Here is a 23,096-nt window from a genome sequence, read left to right as displayed (position 1 = left end):
TCAATATGTTGCTAACCAAATGTTCACGTCATTTTCAGCACCACACACAGAAGACTAAACTTTTAATGCCACTCAACCTTTTCATATGGCTACATCTTGCTTGTCTCAAATATTGAAAGGCGTGTTCATGAGTTAGAGCACTTGCATTGAAATTTTTGTAGGAAAAATGTTCACATTTTTTGTTCTATACTTCTGTGGTTTTGATTAATCCAAGAATTCAAATAATCATTGGCTCTTTAGTATGTGTTTAATTTCACGATAGAGTTGAATTATATTCGCATCAGACGAGATTTTCGTAAATACGATTGTCAGATGAATTGGGTTTTGCTACCAAAACGTCTATTTGACTAAAAGTAATAAGAAAAAAATAACGTTCGAATTTGGATGAAAACATGTTTTTGTATGTATGTTAAACCTAAACATCAAGTCTAAAGTGGTAAAAGATGCAAAAACTACAAACACGAATTAAATTTAACGTAATAAATTCCAAACTCTAAAAAAATCATTTTTATAAAATTAATTTCATTCAAAATAATTTTTTTGAAAGGGACACCGAAACTCTCATTTGATGGTCGGTTAGCTGGTCATTGTTAATTTGTTTCGCCTGTGTGTGTGTCTAACATGTAAGTATTGCGTATTTGCTTTGTCAGCTCACTGCCAAAATCCACAAGAAACTGCCTCCTCGAGAATTGCCTTAAACCTTAAATCAACAACTTCCGTAGTGACGGTTGATGTCTATACTTAAATACCAAATTCACTTCAAACAACAACGGAGATGAATGCATAATATGCAAAACCTATTATGAAGCCTTTTTATTTCATTATGTTTTTCCAATTATTGGACAGTTGACGAAAGGGTATTTCTTCTGACATCTCCTAATTTGTTGGCTAATTTGCTATTCATTTTGGAAGGAACTTTTTGGAATCTAAAATTACATTCACAGAAAAGCCTACTTAGAAAATCAATGAGGTGATGAAATTTAAAGCCTTCAAGAAGACCAGCCTTGTAGGATAACTGACAAACAATTAAGGAAATTTATATATCTATCAAATATTAATAATAATCAAAGGTAATATAGGTAACCACAGCTAGGACGAAAATAATACATTATAAATCTTGGGCTCAATACGTGCTTCGACCACAACTCAATCATCTCAATTGTCGCGCACTGTATTTACAGAAGGAAATGATAGGCAAACCAGGAAACCAATAAGTCCTCTAACTGAATTTGATGCGCGTGTCATGAAACAAGACCTTCCCGAGCGATGCTGGTCACACGAAGTACAGCTTGCGCACTTAGAGGAGAAAGTTTTGATTGACAGAAGCTTTCCCAAGAACTCATCTCTGGATGCTCATTCACAGTATGATCATTGGCAGTGTGCTCATTGACAGTGTCATCATTGATAGTGTGTTCATCGATAGTGTGCTCGTTGACAGTGTGCTCGTTGACAGTGTGCTCGTTGACAGTGTGCTCGTTGACAGTGTGCTCGTTGACAGTGTGCTCGACGACAGCAGATGCCATGAGATCATGAAATTTCTCATACACGTTTTGAAGCTCAAGAAGTAGAGCTCGAGCTGCTTCCCTGGACTCAGGTAGCTGGTCACTCAACTGAGATGCGGCTACTTGGATCAACTTGTCAATCCCATATGTCTTTATGCCTTCTGCGCCCTTTTTAAATAAAAGTTCAAGGATACAAAACTGGACCTGTTAATTAATGCTCCGCATCCAAATTGCAAAAATAGGCTGGCCATATTCATTATCCTTTCTAGTTCAACAAAATCCTTCCAAATTCCAATTAGATAATGCAGGGTAATATACTTAAATATGTAAAAGAAACATTTTATAGAAAAACCCCTCCACCCTTTGTCAAGGTATCTATTGATGACGCAAACTCTAAAAAAATAGCAATAAAATAGAACTGATCTCTTTACATATATAACTACCTAAGCAAAGAGCCTGAAAATAATTTTGAAAAGAACAATACAAAGAAAGAGAAATAGATGAATGAACATATATTTTCTTTACAAACAGTTTCAGAGCATTGCACGATAGACTTAAAATAGAGACGAAGCCATTGTTACTGGCAGGTCAGACAGATTAGAACCAAGCAAGAAACAGTATATTTACTTAATAATCAAAGAAAAACTTTATATGGCATGACGTACAATATCAATCAAGACAAGTGCTCCTCATCGGCTAAAGAAACATCCTACTATTTGGTGAGGCCATGTTTCGTCATGTATAATAAAAAAATATTATATATTGGCAAGTTCATGACAAACCATTCTAAAATCATAAAGGAAGGTTTGTTGGATAAATTTTGGACAAGCTGATCAAGTTTAAAATTCTACAAATATATCCATAATCAAGGCAGACATTTTTGGACATCAAAGTCATCCGTTAGGACAGTTCATTTCCTGCATCATTAATATGCTACTTAACGTTTTAACTTTCCTTTCTTTTCATTTTTTTGAAGATAAAATCACTTTGTGACAAAAAGTAATCTATAAGAGCATGTCTTAAATATCACCAATATGGGCAAAAATCATAAATGTTTCTCATACCAGTCGTGGAACACTTCGAGAAAAGCACATAGATGCCTTTGCGCGAATACGAGGATTCTTGTTCTTAAGATATGGTTGCAATTTTGGTAATAGAGAAATGGGGGAAATCCATGTAGTCATTGATATCAAGGCTTTCTCAGCTGCCTCACATACAAAGCGTTTGTCCTGTGAAGCCTTGAGAAGAAGTTGTACTAGCTGCATTCACCATATATGTTTCAATAGAACATGTTAATTTGCAAATAACACTATTGTATATAGAAATTCCATTTTGCTTAAATGAGGAAGTTTATTAGGCCACATAACGATAGTTGACTTACCAGAGGATCTAGTGAATCTATTATAAGATCATTATATGTGCTGAAAATGTCAGCAGATGTCATAATCGCAGTTTTACAAACAGCGCTTCTAGGACTTTTCAGGGACTTTGCAATAGATGTGATCACATCTCCCCTGTTTACCAGATAGAATATGAATAATTAAACAAAACCAATTAAAAGGAAAAAAACATTATTCAGATATTTTAATTTAAAAAACATATTCTAATCTAAAGAAAAAAAAGTGTTTGTTACTTACAGCATATCAAGCATTGCTTCCTTATGAAATATAGATAACCGCCGTACGTTATTTAGTGTATCACAAACCAGGACCCAGTCCTTTGAGTCAAGTCCAGCTAAGAGGGTCTGTAACAAAACCAAATAACTACTTTCACATAATACAAGTGTTGCATTTCACACATAAGTCTAATAACCAGAGGTAAATTGCTAAAGAAAAAAATGAAACATCCTCATTATGTAAGCATTTGAGCAAGGCCAGTTTCAATGGTTATCAATATTAAAAAACATGCCAGTTCCTTGACTCAATAAGTGGATAAAAAATACCTTGAGACAAGTATCAATATCTTCTAGATCATTCAAGTTCTCAGATTCAATGTATTCTACTTCTGCATTCACAACCTCCGCACCAGAATTAACAGTAACAGTCAGATTTCCATTAACAGCAGGAGAAACCAAGGAGGAAGAAGTCTTTTTCTTTTGCCGTTCTTCAATATTTTCATCAGCATTGTCTACAGAAGGCTTGGTTAAGCATGCCTTACTGGAGTCCTCATTCTTCCTTTCAGTTCCAAGAATTGTATTGAGATCTCTAAGAGCTTTCTCTGACATCCCTGACAGCTTCAGTCTAGATCAAAAGAAAGAAATCAAATCAAACTCAATAATAAGTGGTACACAAAAACACCATTCATTTTCTGAAAACGAAATCAATGTAAAGAATGAATTTAACAACCAAAACCAAACACTCAAGTCAAGATCTGAACTTAACGATAAAGGCACAGTCATGAAAATATGATGCACTTCCATAACGCTCCCTCCCCCGACCCAAAAAGAAAATACTAACTCTACAAGTCCATTGAATTTAAATGACTCTTTCTCATTCTCGATTTCTGATTCACGCCTAGTTTTCCATCCTCCCCAAACTTTGGTATTTCAACACTGTTTCTCTTCCTGTTCTCAATCTCATCTATCCGATAAAAACACAAATAATCGAATTTCCAAAGAAAGTCAATCAATAAAAAAGCCAATTCCAATTTTAGAATTGAACTTCACTTCAAGGACAACAGACAGATACAAAGCAAATCACCACACGCAACACTCTCAACACACACACACAAAAAAAGCACAATTCGAAGTACTAAATGTGATTCACGAGTGTCAAGACAGATAAACACTACATAAACGCAGATCAAAACATTACCAAAATCAGAATACAACGCAGATAAAAGCCATAAACCAACAGATTCAATGCAAAATTGACGGCGCGCAGCCAAATCCGCCAAAAATCTCCAAGAGAAAAAGAAAATACAAAACAAAACAGCAAGATCTCGGTACGTTCCACACTACACTGCCCGAATCTCCAATCACAAACACTCGCATTTCAATCCTAAACCCTAACACCACAGCATTCAATTCGAATACAGAGAAACAAACGAAACAGTAATCGCAATTGCGCGCACGGATCACTTCAATTTCAGTGAACAGTAGAGAGAGATATAGAGAGAGAGAGATTACAAATAAAGATATGAGGAAAGAGAAAGTGATCGGAGCAAAAATGCAAAGAATGCGATGAGTAGCTGAGAGAGTAGTGAGCGAGTTACGAAGACTCAGTCAACTCAGTGTGAAGAAGACGGAGAGAGAGAATTAGTGTTTTTAGTAACCGACGAAGGAAGAGTGATGACAGTAGTCGCACACCCAAAACGACGGCGTATAAGGTACCGGGGCCGGCAAAATAGCGGGGCCAATAATAAATATAAATTGCATTTGCATTTGCATGTGAATGTGAATGTGATGGGAAGCAGAATCAGGTGAACCAAATTAATTCCACCTTTTTTTTCTTTTTTTTTTTTAGATTTCTTTTTCATATTTAATTATTTACCTCAATCGTTTTATTCGAATCACCAATCAACCCTTTGGTTATTATTTTTTAATAATTTCGAATTTTGATTTTGATTGCAGTAATTAAAACGATGGTTGTTTCGAATTTTGGTATATTATCGTTGTTTCTAACGTTAGGTGACATGTTTCTCCAGCAATCAATGACGCTCCAACACGATAAAGGTGTAAGTTTTGCGTTTTGAAATGATGCTTTATCATTTTGGACAAGGATTAAATATTTAATTAATTAATTCTGTTAAATAAGAGTGGAATAGGAAAAAATAAAACAATTATGGAGAGAAGGTTAAGTTGACAAATGTCAACTTAAGGTATTTTTCAAGAGTCACTAAATTACTCTTTGACCAATTAAAGGCTGCTTCTTTTAAAAGAAATATTTTATACATGTAGATTTGAGAATCAAATACTTAATTATTTTCTTATAACATATAATTATCTACCTATTATTACAATAAAGGTTATAGATTAGTACTTGACTGAGATCCTTAAATCTTAATATTTTAAAATTAAAAGTAGATAATTTATTAGGTTTATTTAATAAAATGCCAAGTATACTAAAAGCATTTTTTAAAAGATTAAGTACAGCATTTCAATAAAACACCGTTTTTTTAGTTTTCATTGAACATGGCGACGAAAAGATATTTTTTCATTCAAATAATATATTTAGTTTTAAAATTTATTTCTGACTGAATTATATAAATATTATGTGTATTGTAGATTGGATAGTAAGACGTTAGAACAAACCATCATCAAAATTAAATTTAAGTAATCGATTAACTATCAAGACAATTAATTACAATATTAAACAAATAAAATGTGTTTACTAACAAATAGTTAGTAATCAAAAGTTGATTTCAAAATTTCAAAAATTCATTTCAAAATCTTTATAAATATAAATATGAGATAAGAAAATAAATATAAATATGAAATAAAAAAATAAATATAAATATGAAATAAGAAATTAGGTAATTATATTTATTACATCATTAATATTTAAATTGTTAAATTTTAAGCGGATTTTAATGTTAGAATGTCTTTTACATATATCTTTCAAAGAGTTTGAAAAAAGAATTACAAAATACTTGAAAGAATATGTTGATTTCGATCATACCCTCCAAAACAATATGATTTTTTTAAAATTAATATTTGAGTTTTAAAGAGTTAAATTTTGAATTGAATTTTCAAATTTATTTTCTTTCTCCTTTAAAAGAAAAGGAAAAAATATTTGAAAACACAATAAAAATTGTCTAATTAATTTGTAAATCTATTATTTTGTGAAAAATATATAAAGAGACTTTTATTTATGTTTTTTCATTTTTTTTAATTTATTTTTCAGTTACAATATTTTCACATTGTTTTTTTTTTCAAATATTTATATAAAAATTACCCAAGACAACTGAAAAATAGGACACTGAAAAAAATGAAGATGATGATGGTAGTGAGACTAAAACCAGACAACAGAAACAGGGAACAAAGACAGTGCTTCTCATTTTAGCTCTAGAGGAAAAAGTATAAAGCAGTGGTCACCATTTAACCAAATTGTAAGGTATCCATTCAAAAGGTAACAATCATAGGTACTTCTGGCAACTAAAAAATATATATTAGCATTTTTTTTATTTAAAATTTAGTCTCTTGTTAAGGATACTGAGATATAGTAAGTCTTATTAAAATTTAATTTCAATATAATATTAAATTTATGTTAACCTTTCAACTTTAAACATATAATTTCAAATAATGAGATATAAAAACCGTCATTATACATATAATGCATTGCTTAATTAGGTTGTATTTATAGTTTTGGATTATAGTATTAATTGTAATTGCATAAAGTTAAACCAAAGGTTCCTTGATTATTGGAGAAAACACCTTGAGTTGAGAGCTTACAATATAAAAAGGTTGCAGGTGATTTTTTTGCATTAATGCAATAACGTGTGCTGTCAATCTTGTCCTTTTTCTCGGCCATCTCACTGTTGGAAGTGTTCATTAAGATAAGGAAACATCTTCCATTCATTCTTAAATCTAAACCTTTTTTTTTTAACATTCTTTTAAAGAATCAACCCATGTTCCCAATAATAATGCAAATAACAATATGTTCACACATTTAATTAGTGAAATACAGCACAATTAATCACTATAGATATATAGTATAGAGAGATTATTAATTTAAAATAATTATTTAGTAGTTTGGTATGTTCGTATAGAAATAAGTTTGTGATATGATTTTAAAGTGAACTATTATTGGGTGTAGCAAATGATGAGTTGGTGTCGGCGAGTTATTGTTGATAAAATATAGAAAATGGAGTTATGTTATGATGTTGAAATATAGTTCTTATTGAAAGATAACTTTTTATCACCATTGAAGTGTTCAGCCAGAAATTGAGTGAATCATTTTATGTTTGATTTTCGTTTATCATGTTACAAAGTTTTTTTCCAGTTTAATGGAACATATATAAATGTTATTCGTAATGTCTTGTGACTGGAAACATTTTAAGTGAATTTTTTTGCTGGGACTTCGAAAATATTGAAAGGAAAAAAAGGTATTTTAATTATTTTTTACATTGATTCGTATTAGACTATTCAATGTACAGGAATAACATTTTATTTGTTTTTTATTTTTCAAGTTGAAGGCTAAAAGAATGAATAAAAGAGATAAATACTTTTTTTATTTTCCAAGTTTAAGGCCAAAACAATGACAGTTCTTCTTTCCAATCTTCTTTTTATTCCAACAATGGATTCATTGTTTCAACTTTGAAATCACATCTTAAAGTTAATTTCTATGATATTATCCGTTTTAAAATCTGAAATTTTTATTAAAAATTTATGCTTAAAAGGTACCTCAAAATATTGAGGGAAGAATATATAAAATGAGATACCAAATCGAAATTCACCGAATCTCACTAAATTAAAATATTTATCTGGTTCTTGTATTTATTAAAAATTAGGTTATTATTAGTCTTAAAGATTTTTATAAAGATCTTTATTTTTAAGATGGGTAAAAATTAGGTCTTTTTTATTAGTATTATATTTATAATATTATATTAAATATGTGTCAGATGTTAGTTTTATTTTACCTTTTTAAAAAGTTAATTTTTTTTTATTAATTTATTTTAATTAAAAATATATATAATTTTCTACATATTAAGTAAATATCAGGTCAAGTGTTAAGTCTGAATCTCAATTTGATTTTTATATTTAATATTTTGATTTAATTTTGTTTTAACTTTTTTTAAATTAAAAAATTTTGTTTATTTTTAAATTGAGATTAAATTTAACTTTTATATAAATGTTATAAAAATATTTTTATTAAAATTGGCATTTTAATTAAATATATTTAACAAAATTAATTTTATTTAAATTTACATTTATATTAAAATTTATTTATATATTGTTTTAAAACTTTAAATGTATTTCTGTAGATATTTTATTACATCAAACTTTAATATACATTTTTATTTGAATTTATATTTCAAATAATTAAATATAATTTATAAAAATATAAGTTTATATTTCAAATACTTGTATAATATTATATATTAATACTTTATATACAAATGTTAAAGTTGGTTTAAAAACAATAATTTTATAAATTCAAAGATAAATTTTAAAATAAAATTTATATAAATTTTAAATTTAAATAAATTTAATATTGTTAAAAATATTTCTCTCTTTTTAATAAACTCACACCCACCCATCAGGAGATTCACACCAGTTCTTGAATTTCAAATCCTGGTCACTGCTACAACCTCTTTCTTCTTCTTCGTCTTTGTCTGCACTGGACACACTGTTTTGTCTCTACTACACATTGCTTTCGTTTCCTCTGCAGTGAAGGTTAAAGGCTGCATAAGGTTGAAGACTGGAAGAAAGGAAAAGAAAACTTCTTCTTCATTACTCATTGCTACAACATAGATATTTGGTTTTCCTTTAGATTTGTTCAGTATTTACATAGTATATGGACTGTATATAGAACATATGTGTTGTTTTGTTAACTATTTGAAACGGATTTCGAAGGATATGCATAGTTTTGAAATCTCAAAGACTTTAGTTAGGAAATCTCCAAATTTAGAAATTCGGTTAAAGCCTCACGCGAGTTCAGAATTTGGTTATGACATTCAATAGATTTCAGAAATTTTTCAAATCTTTATCGAATTCCAAAATTTAAGTCTGGTCGAATCTTGAAATTTGATTAAGGTCTCTTCAATGACTTTTTTTAAAATAAGTTAAGATTTAAGTAAGTTAACATAATTGATAGTAACATTTATCAACTATACAATGTTTACATCCTATTTGCATAAAAAAGATGATTACGCTTGTGTTTCATATAACAATGGGTTAACCAAATTATATTCACCATGGAGTAAAGAATAACTTTCTTGTAGGTGAACATGCAAAATTCATATTAATATAGACAAGTTATTTTAAAATGAAAATAAAAAGTAATAACATTGCACGAAATAATATCTATGAACATGTAATATAATTTATACAAAATAATTCAATTGTAATTTATATATTCGAAGAATAAAGGTTATGAATTATCAATACATCGAAGGCGACAACATATTCACTAAACATTGACTCTTGCTCACAATGAAGTAAAATTAGGGATGATATAATATATAAGATCAAACACAGATAGTATCTACTTGTTATCCAATCACAATAGAAAATTTAAAGTTAGATATCCATTTAAAAATATATGTGAATTTAAAAAATATCCATAAATACCTGTGAATGTTTAAAAGATAATAATTTGTAAATTTTTAAAGTAAAATCATAATAAAATTTCAAAAAAATAATAATATAAACTAAATTAAATATAAATATAATTTTAATTTGAATTTTAATTAAATTTAACTTAATAAAATATAATTTTAATTTTAATTTTAATTAAATTTAACATAATAAAATATAATTTTAATTTTAATTTTTACTAATAATAATGAATACTCACGTGCGATCCATTTATAAGTAAATAGTGCATCTGTTATTTGTTACTTATAAGTACTTTTTTTTAAGTATTCACTTATTACCTTTAGTAATTTTTATCGATAAATATTCACAAATACACACATTTTTATTATTCCAAAATAAAATAATTGTGTAACCATAAGAACCTTTTATAAATAAAAAATAGTTAAATTGTTTATACATTTATGTGTTATTAATAAGTTAAACAATGTGGTAGCTTATTTCTCTTTACAAAGGTAATCACATTATTTGTTTTAATAAGTTTGTTCAAAACATTATCCCACGTGAAAACTTTTTATATTTGAATAAATATTTGCAATTACTATATTTGTGTTATAAATGGTAATAGTATATCTCAATTAAATTCAAAGTGTCTATTATCCAACTTTACATTAAGCACAAGAACACAAAAAGTCACAGCCTTCCACAATCAAATAGAAGAATAGGAATTAAAGTTAAATAAAGTAATTATACGCAATTAAATTAAAGGTGTATTACGAGAATATTAGTAATTGATAACAATAGTGAAATCCTTTAAGAGTTTCTCAAATGATAATTGGACATAGTCCAATAATTAGGATGAACTAATGCAAATGCATCTCTCTTTCTTGTTTTTTAAAAGAATATGTTATTAGACAATTTAGTTTTCTTTTTGATAAAATATTTGTTCTATTCAACCTCTTTTCCAAATTTTGTGTGTTATCCCATTTAGAGTCATGTTTAGAGAGACAAATGAAAAAAAGTGAGAAAACAACTAATATAAACCTCTCAATATAAAAAAACAATGAAGCAAAAGAAGAAAAAGAATAAAATAATATAAATAAGACAAGTGAATCCTAAGTAAAACAAATATGTAAATTTTTCTTCTACTATTTTTTAAGTAGCTCTGTGTTCATTTGCTTATCATAAAAGTTTTAGTTTAGTAAGCCAAATTATGCATCTGTCCATAATAATGTTAGATCCTAACTCTATGTTGAACAAATAGATATTTATTCTTAAACACTCTAAGCTATGTGAGTTATAACTTATAAGTGACTTATTATTTTGAAAAATTTTTGAAGTTTGAAAAACTCCATAAAGAATAATTTGAGCAATTAGCTGAACAAATTAGAAAATTATAATACTTGTAATATATTTTGGGAATGACTTTATATAGCACTCATTTTAGTGGAATTTGACTAATAGATAAACAAATTAAACATAGACTTATATATATATATATATAATATTATTTATTTATTTTTTTCTTATCTATTTCGATCTTAAAACTAACTATGAATTATGATTTTGCTATTTAAGTAAACATCTTTTTAAAATATTATTGTCTATTATAGTTTTCATCATTTATTTACATATTAGACTTTTAATTTGATTGTTTTTTATATGTAGTTGGAGACTTTATAAACAATTTTATAATATATAAATAAATATAAATAAATACAAACTTTATTTTATAAATTAGTTTAGTTTTGTAAAATTAAATTAAAGTTAAGGTTTATTTTGTAATATATGTAAAAATTATAATCTAATTATAAAATTGTAACGATAAATCAACTACGTTCTAACTAGATGTAAATTAATAACTTTGACAAAAAAAAATAAAAAAAAAATTAGTTATAAGAAAAAGAAAAGAAAAGAGCAATTATAGAAAAAGAAAATTCAAAATAAATATTTTTTAAAATAATGAAACTACTTTCCCAAATTTCAAAATTACGATATCCTTTAGAATTAGAAGTAAGTCTGTAAAGGCCTGAAAAATAAAGGAGCAATTGGGCCTTATGTGAGGCAGTCAGGCCCATCAAACCAGAGATAACTTAGTTTAGAAAAGACTTTTCAGAAGTTTGGTTCAGTTGCTTGAGCTCTCTCTCTAAAACTCTTTTGTCCTAAATTCTCTCTGCCTTCTCTCTAAAAATTTCCATTCACTAAACCATTCAATCTTGGATTTGAAGGTGCTCAGGCGTTCACCACACCGAAGTTTCCTTTTGACCCGATCATATTTTCGTTTGGACCGGTAAGTGATTTTCCCCTTTCCTTCGTTGTTTCTGGAGCCTAGGGCATGCAACGTTACTGGTTGCATGTTGCTAGTGGGGTTTCGTCTTCATATTTTCTGCCAAATCAAGCTCTAAGAGCTGTCACCACTTTGGTGGTTTGTAGGGTCAGGTTGAGTTCTCGTTCTGTGAAGGGTACTATTAGGGCAGTTTCAATTAGTTGTGCTTGGAGAAACCCAGGTAAGGGGAGCTGGATCTTGCTTTCTGTTCTGTAAATTAGGGTGTGCATGAGATAAATTGTTGTTTGATGTGGGGAAATAACGTATGTATGGATTGTTATGTATGGGTGTTGTTCGTACTGGAATTGGAAATTTTGTATGTGAACTCGATTGCTCAAATGTGTATCTAATAGTGAAACTGTGGAATTGTACATATGAATTGGTATGGATAAAGTTTGAGGCAGATATTGAATGGTTGAATGAAGTGAAGTTTGTTATATAGGTGATTAGAACAACACTTAAGTGAATTAGGGTGTTTAGGGTCTTATTAGAGGAACAGAGGTGGTCAAATTGAGCATTGGGTATTACAGATTATTCTAGTCAGTTTAGGTGGCTTAGGCAAGTCAATTGGGACCTAATTAGACCCCTAAAATGGTCAAAATCAGACTCAAGGTGGTAGAATTAGATTTAGGCCCCTAGGTTGAGAGATTTTCAATTTTCAAGTATAAATCAATGCATAAACACTTTAAAAAGATGTTAGGAAGGGTTAGAATCAGTTTAGACATGTTTAATTCAATATATACTTCGAGTTGGGGGTGTTAGAATGAGTTTTGAGTGGTTGAGTTGTGCAAATCTGCAGAATTTCATTCTGCAGAATTTGCAGACTCGCAGAGCGAAGCCTTTCGCTCAGCGAGTCGCCCTGGCGAGGTGCTCTCTGTCAGGGCATTCGCATAGCGACTCGATGCGCGATGCGAATTATAACAGAGGATTGTTCTCTGTTTGGTGAGTCGCGTAGCGAATGAAGTCGCTTTGCGACTGTTGCTAGCCTGGAAAATTAGCCAAATAAATAGAATAGGAAAGAATGACGCATAGCGAGAATTTTAGGGGGTTGGTTTTGTGGCTCTCGCATAATGACCTGGGTGCGCTATGCGAGAGGTTGAAAGTCTGATACATGCTGCGTGTTAATTCGCATGGCGAATTAGGAGTTGTTTTCAATCCTAGTATATATGAGATGATTTGCATAGAATAAAAACTAATTTTCATATATTTGTCTTGTATTTTATATCTTTTTCCTCTTATAATAATAATAATAATAATTAATAATTATAATTAATAATAATAATTATTATTATTATTATTATTTGAATTTATTAAATTACTATTTTTATATTTTAATAATTAATTTAATTTTTTTTATCTTTATAAATATTTTTACAATTAAACATAACATTAACAATTATCATTTTATATTATTTTTATAGTTAAAGACATTTGGACGAACTTTAATTTATACGAATTAAACAATTTTTTTATTTGTCATATTTCTCAAATCTTTTTTTAATTTTCACAAATTTTACTTCAACTCAATCCTAATTCACTTTCAAATTCACTCAACCAAATAACAAAAGAAAAAATTTACCTTTCAAATCCTTTCTCTTCGTCTTACTGGAATCATCTCTTCATAAAAACACCTCCTGAGAGATATTGTTATAAATTGCTTTGAAGGTTGTTGGATAAAGGATGTAATTATAACATGCGAAGAATTAAATCCAATCAAATTTATTATAAAGGTAATTTAACTTATTTTATATTTTAATTTTGTATCAATTGGCTCTAGAACATTGTTCTCATTTCTCGATAATCCCAGTAGCACAGCAACATTCTCAGATTCTACTGCCACTACAACAGAACCCCAACATCTCGAAATTGATAGTGTATCTTGTTCATTTCCTCTAATCTATGGATTCTGAAAAAGCATTAGAGCTTGTCAAGCACGGTGTCACTCTTCTCTTCCTCGATGTTCCTCAGTACACCATGGTCGCCATCGATACTCAGGTACTTCATTCTTCTATTATTTTCTGATTGCCAAGTGATTGTCTTTTTATTTTCTTTTTTTATTTCAATGCTGTCATCATGGTATCTGAAAATAAAATTTGAAATTCGTGGGGGTGGAAAGCTAAATAAAAATCCAACCTTGATTTCAGCCTTTTTTCACACTGGCAATCTGACATTGTTTTTCTTCTGTTCTTCGTAGATGTTCTATGTGGGGCCTGCTTTTAATGGTATTAAGATGATTCCTCCTGGCACTCATTTTGTGTACTATAGTTCATCAAGCAGGTTTGATCATCTTGCCCAATTATCCAGACCTATTTTTTAACTCGCATTAGTCTCTCTTTTGTTTAGTGCTTTTTATTCCTGCAAAATCTCATGTTTCCCTTGTGGATATATTGGGGAGCCTATTAGTAGATTAAGGCAATGATTAGAGAGTGGTGGGTGCTCTTGTGTGTGATAAGACATTGCTTTTCCTATACTATTGTCTTTTCTGCGAGTATTAGTGTCCTTTCAATTTTGTGTACTGTGGCAAAGTGTATTTTTTGGGAAATAACCTTGGATCATAGTATTTGAAATGATTTATCTCTTTCACATGGTCTCTCTGTTATCATGTTTGCTGACCATATAGTGTTAAGCATAAGACGTCACTGGTTCTGTCGGTTGCTAGAATTAAATTTCATGATTTTTCAAATTATTTCGTGCATTGAATCTTCTGTTATTCTTTTGGGGGATTCATGCAGAGATGGGAAAGAGTTCTCACCAATTGTTGGATTCTTCATTAATGCTGGCACTTCAGAGGTATAAAATTTAAAATTTCAGTGTCTATAATAGTTCAATGAAATTTACATTAATTTTGGTTTGACAGAGCTTTAACAGAATATGTTCTATAGTTTAGAAATTACGATTGTTACCGTATCTTGGTGTTGTAATTGCTGTTCTTATTATTTGACAATGCAATCACAGTTCAGATGAGTTGTAATCTATATGCTTAGTTTTTGAATGATTTTGTTACTATTTTGATGAAATGGATTTTTGCTATGGTTTTTTGATAGATTCTCAGGAGTTCATTGTCTTTTTACTGGCCTATTGGAAAATTTCCATGATACGTCAAAGCTTAAAAATTTAAGAAATGAATTAGTTTTGAGTAACACTAGTACTAATTTTATGTAGATGTTAACTCATAAGACGGTAAAGTGACTGTTAATTGTGCTAGAATCTTACCTGTGACTCTATTTCCTTGCGGAATGATGGTGAAGTTAAATTTATTACATGTAGTCATATCCTTCTTCATGTGCAATTTTTTTCTTACCTGTACATAATCATGTCTTTCAATAATTTGTGTAAGTGCACTTTAACCATATTCATTATAAGTAAAATGATATCTAAATATGAAGACAATGTTATAAATGTGGGAGGTAGGAGTTATCTAAAAAAATCAAGACCATGAAGAAAGGTGAATAAAAATGTTAAGAACAAGAAACATCCAACACAACTTGCTAATTTCTCTGTAAATCTAACAAAGACACTCCTTTAAAAAAGCCACCAGCACAGTATCACCGATAATCAAGGGGAAATACTTAATCTATTAATCAATGCTCATATGTTTTGACCCTGTTTGTGGTTAATTTGTATTTCCAAAAATGTATTACAAAATTGTGACTGATTATGTGGTTTTTGGTCTCATGACCATGCAGGTAATTGTTCGGAAATGGGACCAACAAGAAGAAAGGTTAGTTAAAGTTTCTGAGGAAGAGGTATGTGTTCGTTTAAAATTTTAACATGGATATTATTAACGTAACATGTCTGTAATGCAGCCAAATGTCATGATTGATATAGTTTACGTCCTGTTAGTCAAATTAGGTTATTGTGAGAACACTATTTGGGAAACTATAATTTTAGTGAATTTCCTTCACATAGCTTGAGCATTTTTGTAGAAAATGTGGGGTATTCCCTAAAATTCCATCCAATCAGTGCTAATCTGTGTCTGCGTTTATATATTAGCCACAACTTACCAAGGAAATAATTTTTCTGCTTTCATTTCTTTTTATTCCATGCTCTTCAATTTATGACATATATTTATTCTGTTTTGTTTGTCTGTCCTTTAGGAAGAAAGATACAGTCAAGCTGTTAAAAATTTGGAATTTGACAGACAACTTGGGCCTTACAATATTAGCCATTATGAAGATTGGAAACGGTTATCTAATTTTATCACAAAGAATGTCATTGAACGGCTTGGTATGCCATTTACTTGACTGAGGTTTCTGTGTATTAAATACTTCATTGATAAATTAGTATTGTATTATATTGTTAATGTTAACTCATGAACAGAGCCAATTGGAGGTGAAATCACTGTTGAATGTGAAAATGAGATTGTTAGAAACTCTACTAAAATCCCAATGGAAGAAGCACCAGAGAAGCAGTTGAAGGTTGGCAATTCTGCATCATCTGTTGGCAAGTCTCAGAGGAAAGGATGTTATTATACTTCAATTCCACGTGTTGTTAAATGCAAGGGTATTAGTGGGCAGGAACTTACTTCTTTAAATCTTGACAAGGTTGGTATACACACATTGCTGAATGTTTGGTCCCTTAAAAGTAATTGTGATAAAAAGCTTACTATAATCAATTCTCTTACCCTGAAATTTTACATATTATTGGTTGCTGATTTGTACACTTTTTTTTTTGTGTTCCTTCTCAGACACAATTGTTAGAAACTTTACTGGCAAAAGATTATGGCGGTTCTGAAGACATGCTTCTTGGAGAACTGCAGTTTACATTTGTTGTCTTTTTGGTACTGTGGACAAACATATTTTCTTTATATATTTTGTTGAATTTTGTTGAATTCAATGTGACATTTTGCAATGGTGCAGATGGGTCAATCGCTAGAAGCATTTCTCCAATGGAAGTCATTAGTTAGCCTTTTGTTTGGCTGCACTGAAGCAGTAAGCATTACTTTTTAACCAGATTGGATAATGCATACATAGACTCTGTGCCTAGACTTTAGACTTGCTGGTTTATCTCATATACTTGTCTGTGTGGTTACTCATAAACCAACTATCTCAAAACTTCAAGCAGTTAGGTGAAGCCATGCAAGTTGTTTTATATTGCATCTCTAACATGCACCCGTACGCAAGAACCCTTTGGGCTTGAAGGGTGGATAACATCCCTACCCATTGAGCTCAATGTTAGAAGAATCAGGGTGGCAAATATTGAGCTTAAGACCATCTGATCATAGGGACTTTGATACCATGTTGTGAACCATCCCAAAATGTTTTAGCTGTTGGGTGAAGGCAGGGGAATGTTGTGAACAAATGTTGAGCTCAATATTAGAAGAGTCAGGGTGAAAAATATTGAGCTGAAGACCATCTGATCTTAGAGACTTTGATACCATGTTGTGAACCATCCTAAAATGTTTTAGCTATTGGGTGGGCAGGGGAATGGTTTCATATTACATCTGTAACAATCTGCTTTTCTTCCACCTCAAACAATAAATATATTGAATTGATGATGTTGAATATATTAAAGCTGTTTATCAAACTTTCCAAGCTATATGAGATGTCTATATTTAATTACTCATAATAATTGAATTATTAACCATTATGATTTTCGTTAATCTGTTGTTCATTACAAGTAATATATGTGCGTGTGTGAACAACTAACATTCATCCTTTAAATTTATAAACTCGTTATTGTTCTTGATTATTTTATTAACAGCTTGAGCTTTAATTGAATTGGCTCCATGACATCTGCTTAATGTCTGTTGTTGCTCTATACTCAATGAGTACTTCTGTTTTCTTGGATGCTTATTTGGCTTTCAACTTGGTGGGTCAGTTTTTTAAGTTCTTTATTCTAACTTGGATTCTGTGGGCTTTACCATTTTTACTTTGCATCATTTGCCAGAGGGTTCCTCATCGTTTGAGATTTGTGCTTCTAGCCAGAAAGTAGATATAAGCATAATAAGAGACATCATTGTCTATTCTCTTTTATGGAGATTTCTGTAATATTTTTTCCCATGAACACAGATTGCTTCTTTCTTAGGACATTTTATGGTGGTAGAACCTCAGTTTTTTGTTAGTAGTCCCATGTTAAATAGGATAAATTAATTGGATATAGATACAAGACCCTTGTTAATTTTGGTAAGATATCTATTGTGGGTTGTGTAGGTGCAAATCAATTTGAATTTGTATGATTTCATAAGTATATGTTTTGTGATTATGTTTGCATGACTTTGTATGTTCTTTTGCAGCCTTTCCGCACACGAACTCAACTATTTACAAAGGTGAACTTTTAATATAATTTTCTTATCTTTGTTACCTTTAAGTACAAAACAGTGGCATTAATCCTTGGAATGGTGTTAAATTCATCCCTGGACTTCTGAATGTAGTCTTGGAACTCCAAGCTACTGATTATTCATTAAAAGAAGAGTCATGATCTTGAATCTTGTGTTATTTGTCAAACTCATTTCAATTTTGGAAAATCAGAATTTTCACCTTCACACCTTTTGTGGTTTGGGATGTGAAAGACGGGGAAAATAAAATAAAGTTCCATTTAGATGACTATATGCAGTCCTAGAATTAAGGGAGAAGTGTTTGGCAGACCATTCTAGTCTTGATATTTTAATGTGTGGACAGTATTTATCAGAACAAAAAGATCTGCAGAATAATTCAAGAGAGGCAGCAAATAATATGAATTATAATATTGTTCATAAGTTTAATGTGCTAGTTATTTGGGATAATTTATATTTTCTAATTTTTCTTCTTTGACTATTTGTAATATGTAACTTTTTATTAAGATCCTGTCTGGGTCATTATGTACGTCAATTTGATTGGATTTGTTTTTTATCAGAACCCGTCGCTTTTTAAATTTCATGGTATATTTGAGATGTTTTCGTTAATACTTTAAAGTTAGTCTAAAATTCTAGTACCTTAGCTGCTCTCTCGTTTGCTGATCTTACCTTGCCAAACTCATTTCTAATGCATTACGGATTCTTGCAGTTCATCAAAGTCATCCATAATCAACTAAAATACGGACTACTGAAAGATCACATGGGTGAAACAGGATCAGCAGTGTTGGATGATTCTTTGATTTCCGCTGATAGCTTTTTGCACCATGTTTGCAAGGTATTTTCACTGATGATAACTGAATAGTCACATGCAGATTTAACTCTCTGACTTACCTTTATTAATTATAAGTAGCTGGATGGGCACCTGTTCTGGTCAGTTATGGATTTTAAGATCCTGAAATTCTGGAACTCGTCATTTTATCATAAAAAACATAGTCAGTCTCCAACATGGAGGTTAGCAGTTCATATATATGTGGCCGGTCTTCTTGATTTATCATGGTTAACATCTTAGATTGTGTATTGTTTTTCCTCGAGTTGATATTGCCTCCACTTTCTGATCATCCTTGTCTTTGTAGTAGTTAGTGCCCATATGCCCAAAACTGTTAAAATGAGCAACTCATTCCAAGGTGAAAATAAAAAAAAAGTTCATAATTTTCATAAGAATAATGTAGGTTTTTCAGAATGCACTTCCTTTCCTTAATGAAAATCAATTTCCCAGATTTTAAGCATACCCATCCTTCCTACTGGAATCCGCATCCCTATTCCAGAGTAACAAAATTAATGTGTGCTTATAACAAACAGACGTGGATGTAAGAATGATAGAATATAAAGATGATTTTGTAAGAACTAACTTCTACAAACTTTTCAAGGAAGCCTTGGTCAGGGTAAATGAGGCTAGAGGAAATTTCCCCATTCTTGTTCTATGATTCAGTTATCCTCCTTACTAGGCAGGTTTTATTTTGGGGAGGCATTTGATTCTTGTGGACCAGTTGCCCAAAAGTATTGTTTGTTTCTTCTTGTTAAATATATTGCGTTTTGTGTTAACCAGGGAACGTAGACTTTTGTTATTGTTTGATATTGGTAGATGTTGTTGAGATTGTTTTTTTTAACAACATATTCTATTTACCATATTTATGTTTGGTTGCAATATACACTTGTATCATTCTTCATTATAAATATATTACCCTATGTGTGTTTTAGACACAAGGGAAATTAATTCTATACCTAGTTTTACTATATTTAACACTTCTAATACTAATTGATTATTACTTTACTGTCACATAAATTTGATTTTATATGCTTTTCTGAGCTAAACTGCAACTTATTCCTTTTGATTGTTTTGGAATTGCAGGACTTCTTTTCATCATTGCTAGATGGGTCGGTTGTTGATGGAGATCTTTTAAAATGGGTATGAGCATGTAACTCATGTTTTCATATAATGTGATATTTATTATTGATATTGTACCCTCCCCAACTGCCACATAATAAAGCATTGATGTTTTTAAAGAAAGAAAAAAGAAAGTGAAGAGTAAAAAAAGTATTAGAATAAAGGGACTTCAAGATGCGCTTCATGTGCTTGAAATGCATTATGCAGGAATATAATATTTGATGGATAGATTTTTAAATTTTTCATAGAATTTTTTTTCTTTTTCAGGATATGTTGGTTCTCCACGTTATTTATATGAATTTTTAGGCTGAAAACACGTTGATATGGTATATACAATTGCCTCTATGAACAATCTCTGTCATTATTTAAGGAGTAGCAATTCTAGCACCTTAAACACATGCATGCACTAATTTGAGATTATTATGTGATAGGGTTTAAACTATAAAGTACAAATGCCAAGTCTATAGTGACTGTCTATGCTTTTGCTTTATTTTGCCTGCTATAAAATTGGTTGCAGACTTGCAGCATTTGCTGCTTGCTAGGTACAATGTACATGTATTTGATTATTTATGAAGAGGAAATTGTAATCTCCCTGTTCTTGCAGACAAGGAAATTTAAGGAGCTGTTGGAGAGCAGTCTAGGGTGGGAGTTTCAGCTTGGCAGTGCTGTTGATGGGATATATTTTGAGGAAAATGATGAGGTCAGTATATTAATCTATCTCAGTTGCTTTGCTTTGTGTATGTTACTTTTTGCTCTGTGTAATGTTTGTTTGTTCATGGGCCTTACTGGTTGACTTTGCAGTATGCTCCTGTAGTTGAGATGCTGGATGATGAAGCTCTAGTAAGTTAAAAATGTTGATAATGTCTTCACTTGGCTATAACAGATACTAAATCATGAATGTCATGCCACTTTGCGTTGCCCTTTGGCCTACTCACTCTCACAGCCATACCCTTCTCATAGATTGTACAGTAGGGCATACCAAAGCTCCACCTTTGCAAACTAACTATAAGATCATGTTACTGTATTTCAAATTTCAATTGAGTTAAAAGTCATGTTGGATCTGAAGTAGAAATTCAGTAACTTTTCTTTTTGGTGTGATAGACTTTCAGTAACTTTGATGGAGGTTGATGTTCATTTTTCAGAGCTGCTCATACTTGGTATTTTTCTAGCTTTCATAGATTCGTCATGCATAGGATACTTGTGGATTTATTTTGTCTTGTTTGAGGAGTTGCTGAGTGGAGTATTGGCCTTTGAAATTGAGACAATGAGATAATCAGAAGCAGATAAATTGTTCTCCATATATGACTTGAAAATAAGAAAGAACCACTATTTTATGATGAATTCTTTGTTTTTTTTTTTCTATTTTTTCTTCTATGGCTCTTCTCTCTTGTTCATACACTCCAAACATTTGGTATATTTTTATTTCATTATTTTGCTGAACTGTATTAAAAGGTTGTATAGTGGACATTGGCATCACTTATATATGTTTGACATCATGCAAACTTTAAATTATTAAAAATTAACTTGATGACAAAATTGCTCTTAGGTGAATAAAAAAGGGCTTTTTGTTCTCATTTTTAACATTTACATGACAACTAAGGCTGCCAACTTGTTAGGTTTGTTTTTAATTATATAAAGTAGAAAGTTATTATTTTTACATGGCAAATTACTCAATTCCAATTGACCATTGAAACTTAGTTAGAATATTTTATCATATTAGTGTTTTGTTTGATTGTTTTAGAACGTGAGCTTAATTTTGACGTTGAAATATAATGTTAAATTTCCTTGCACCATTGTTTATTCCTGTGTTCACACTTCATTCAATAAATTTAGGCATATTAATGATCAATGAAGTTAATGTCAGGTTATTAAATACAAAGAAAGGGAAATATATTATTTAATGCATGTCGGTTTTCTTACGCTTACAAGTTATTTAAATAAAATTCATAAAATGTCTCATTTTCTCATAAAAGTTGGTAAGACATGATAAATCTTTGCAATATAATGATAAAACATGCACGAAGAAAACTCACTGATAAAATGCGTCCAAAAAAATTGAATGATTAAGTATGTGAAAATTACAAATTGATGAAATATGTAAGAAAATAAAACATGTGAAACTATAGTGGTGTAATTAAATTATTTTTTTTATTAAAATTAATAATAAAACTATGACTTAAATATGCTTTCCATCTTCAAATAATTATAAAAAATTATGTCTTGTTCCTAAACTAAATCATATAGAACACTTTCTCAATAGACAACATGTTCATATCACAAATTTGGCTATAGTTTAGTTTAATAATGAAACAATTTTTTATAATAATTTGAAGCCAAAAATACATTTAATCCTTAAAAGATTCTTTCATAACTTCCAATATGATATATTACATAAATTTTAGATTTTTCTTAATTTCTTAAAGACTTTGATTTGTTCCTCTTTATAACAAAAAAAAAATAAACTTTAGGTAACAAGTGCTTACACAAAAATGAATTAAAGAATGAGTCTTTTATAGATTTAGGTCTTAAATAATGAATTGGGTTGATTCAAAGTAGATTGATGCCAAAGTCAATGGTATAGTGTGGCATTGAAGTATGGGCAGTGATCTGAATCACTTTGTGCCTATTGCCACTTGGTACTACAATGGTAGACTAGGGTTTGTCATGCATGACCACATTAATTGAAAAACCCAGGTTTTGGTCCTCTCTCCTTACTGTCCAAAGCAAGTGGAAAATATAGTAAGAATTTTCCCACTTTTTAATGCCATGGCCATTGCCAAATATGGTTTCTTAAAATTCATGCTCAATGTCAACCCTAAATCCTCTACACCAACTTCTGTCAATATGATAAT

The 23,096-nt window shown here is 30.3% G+C and overlaps 2 protein-coding genes across 5 annotated transcripts; one reads left to right on the top strand and one right to left on the bottom strand.

Moving 5' to 3' along the window:
* Positions 1-1,012: 1,012 nt before the first annotated feature.
* Positions 1,013-4,899, bottom strand: LOC108338405 (uncharacterized). Of its 2 annotated transcripts, none has more exons than XM_017575258.2 (6): positions 4,630-4,899; positions 3,445-3,742; positions 3,140-3,246; positions 2,884-3,016; positions 2,567-2,761; positions 1,013-1,670 (listed from the first exon to the last, which is right to left on the bottom strand). In XM_017575258.2, exons 2-6 carry the CDS (start codon positions 3,724-3,726, stop codon positions 1,242-1,244), a joined length of 1,146 nt encoding a protein of 381 aa, XP_017430747.1. In that variant the 5' UTR covers positions 3,727-3,742; positions 4,630-4,899; the 3' UTR covers positions 1,013-1,241. The 2 variants fall into 2 exon arrangements, with proteins under 2 accessions (XP_017430747.1, XP_052735956.1); XM_052879996.1 differs by lacking the exon at positions 4,630-4,899 and adding an exon at positions 4,316-4,596.
* A 6,953-nt stretch (positions 4,900-11,852) lies between these two features.
* LOC108338122 (uncharacterized) lies at positions 11,853-21,385 on the top strand. 3 transcript variants are annotated; one of them, XM_052879993.1, is made up of 16 exons: positions 11,853-11,989; positions 12,133-12,206; positions 13,691-13,755; positions 13,833-14,020; positions 14,220-14,302; positions 14,758-14,815; positions 15,712-15,771; positions 16,123-16,252; positions 16,346-16,569; positions 16,713-16,805; positions 16,885-16,956; positions 18,261-18,293; positions 19,009-19,134; positions 20,209-20,265; positions 20,849-20,944; positions 21,046-21,385. In XM_052879993.1, the coding sequence occupies exons 4-16, from the start codon at positions 13,925-13,927 to the stop codon at positions 21,091-21,093; spliced, it is 1,176 nt and encodes a 391-aa protein (XP_052735953.1). In that variant the 5' UTR covers positions 11,853-11,989; positions 12,133-12,206; positions 13,691-13,755; positions 13,833-13,924; the 3' UTR covers positions 21,094-21,385. The 3 variants fall into 3 exon arrangements, with proteins under 3 accessions (XP_052735953.1, XP_052735954.1, XP_052735955.1); XM_052879994.1 differs by lacking the exon at positions 13,691-13,755; XM_052879995.1 differs by lacking the exons at positions 11,853-11,989; positions 12,133-12,206 and having other exon boundaries at positions 13,836-14,020.
* Positions 21,386-23,096: the final 1,711 nt, after the last annotated feature.

Source organism: Vigna angularis, chromosome 7 (genome assembly GCF_016808095.1).
Source record: "Vigna angularis cultivar LongXiaoDou No.4 chromosome 7, ASM1680809v1, whole genome shotgun sequence".
Lineage (NCBI taxonomy): Eukaryota > Viridiplantae > Streptophyta > Magnoliopsida > Fabales > Fabaceae > Vigna > Vigna angularis.
The sequence above is the reverse complement of the archived record's forward strand: the minus strand, read 5'-3'. Positions and strand labels throughout refer to the sequence as shown.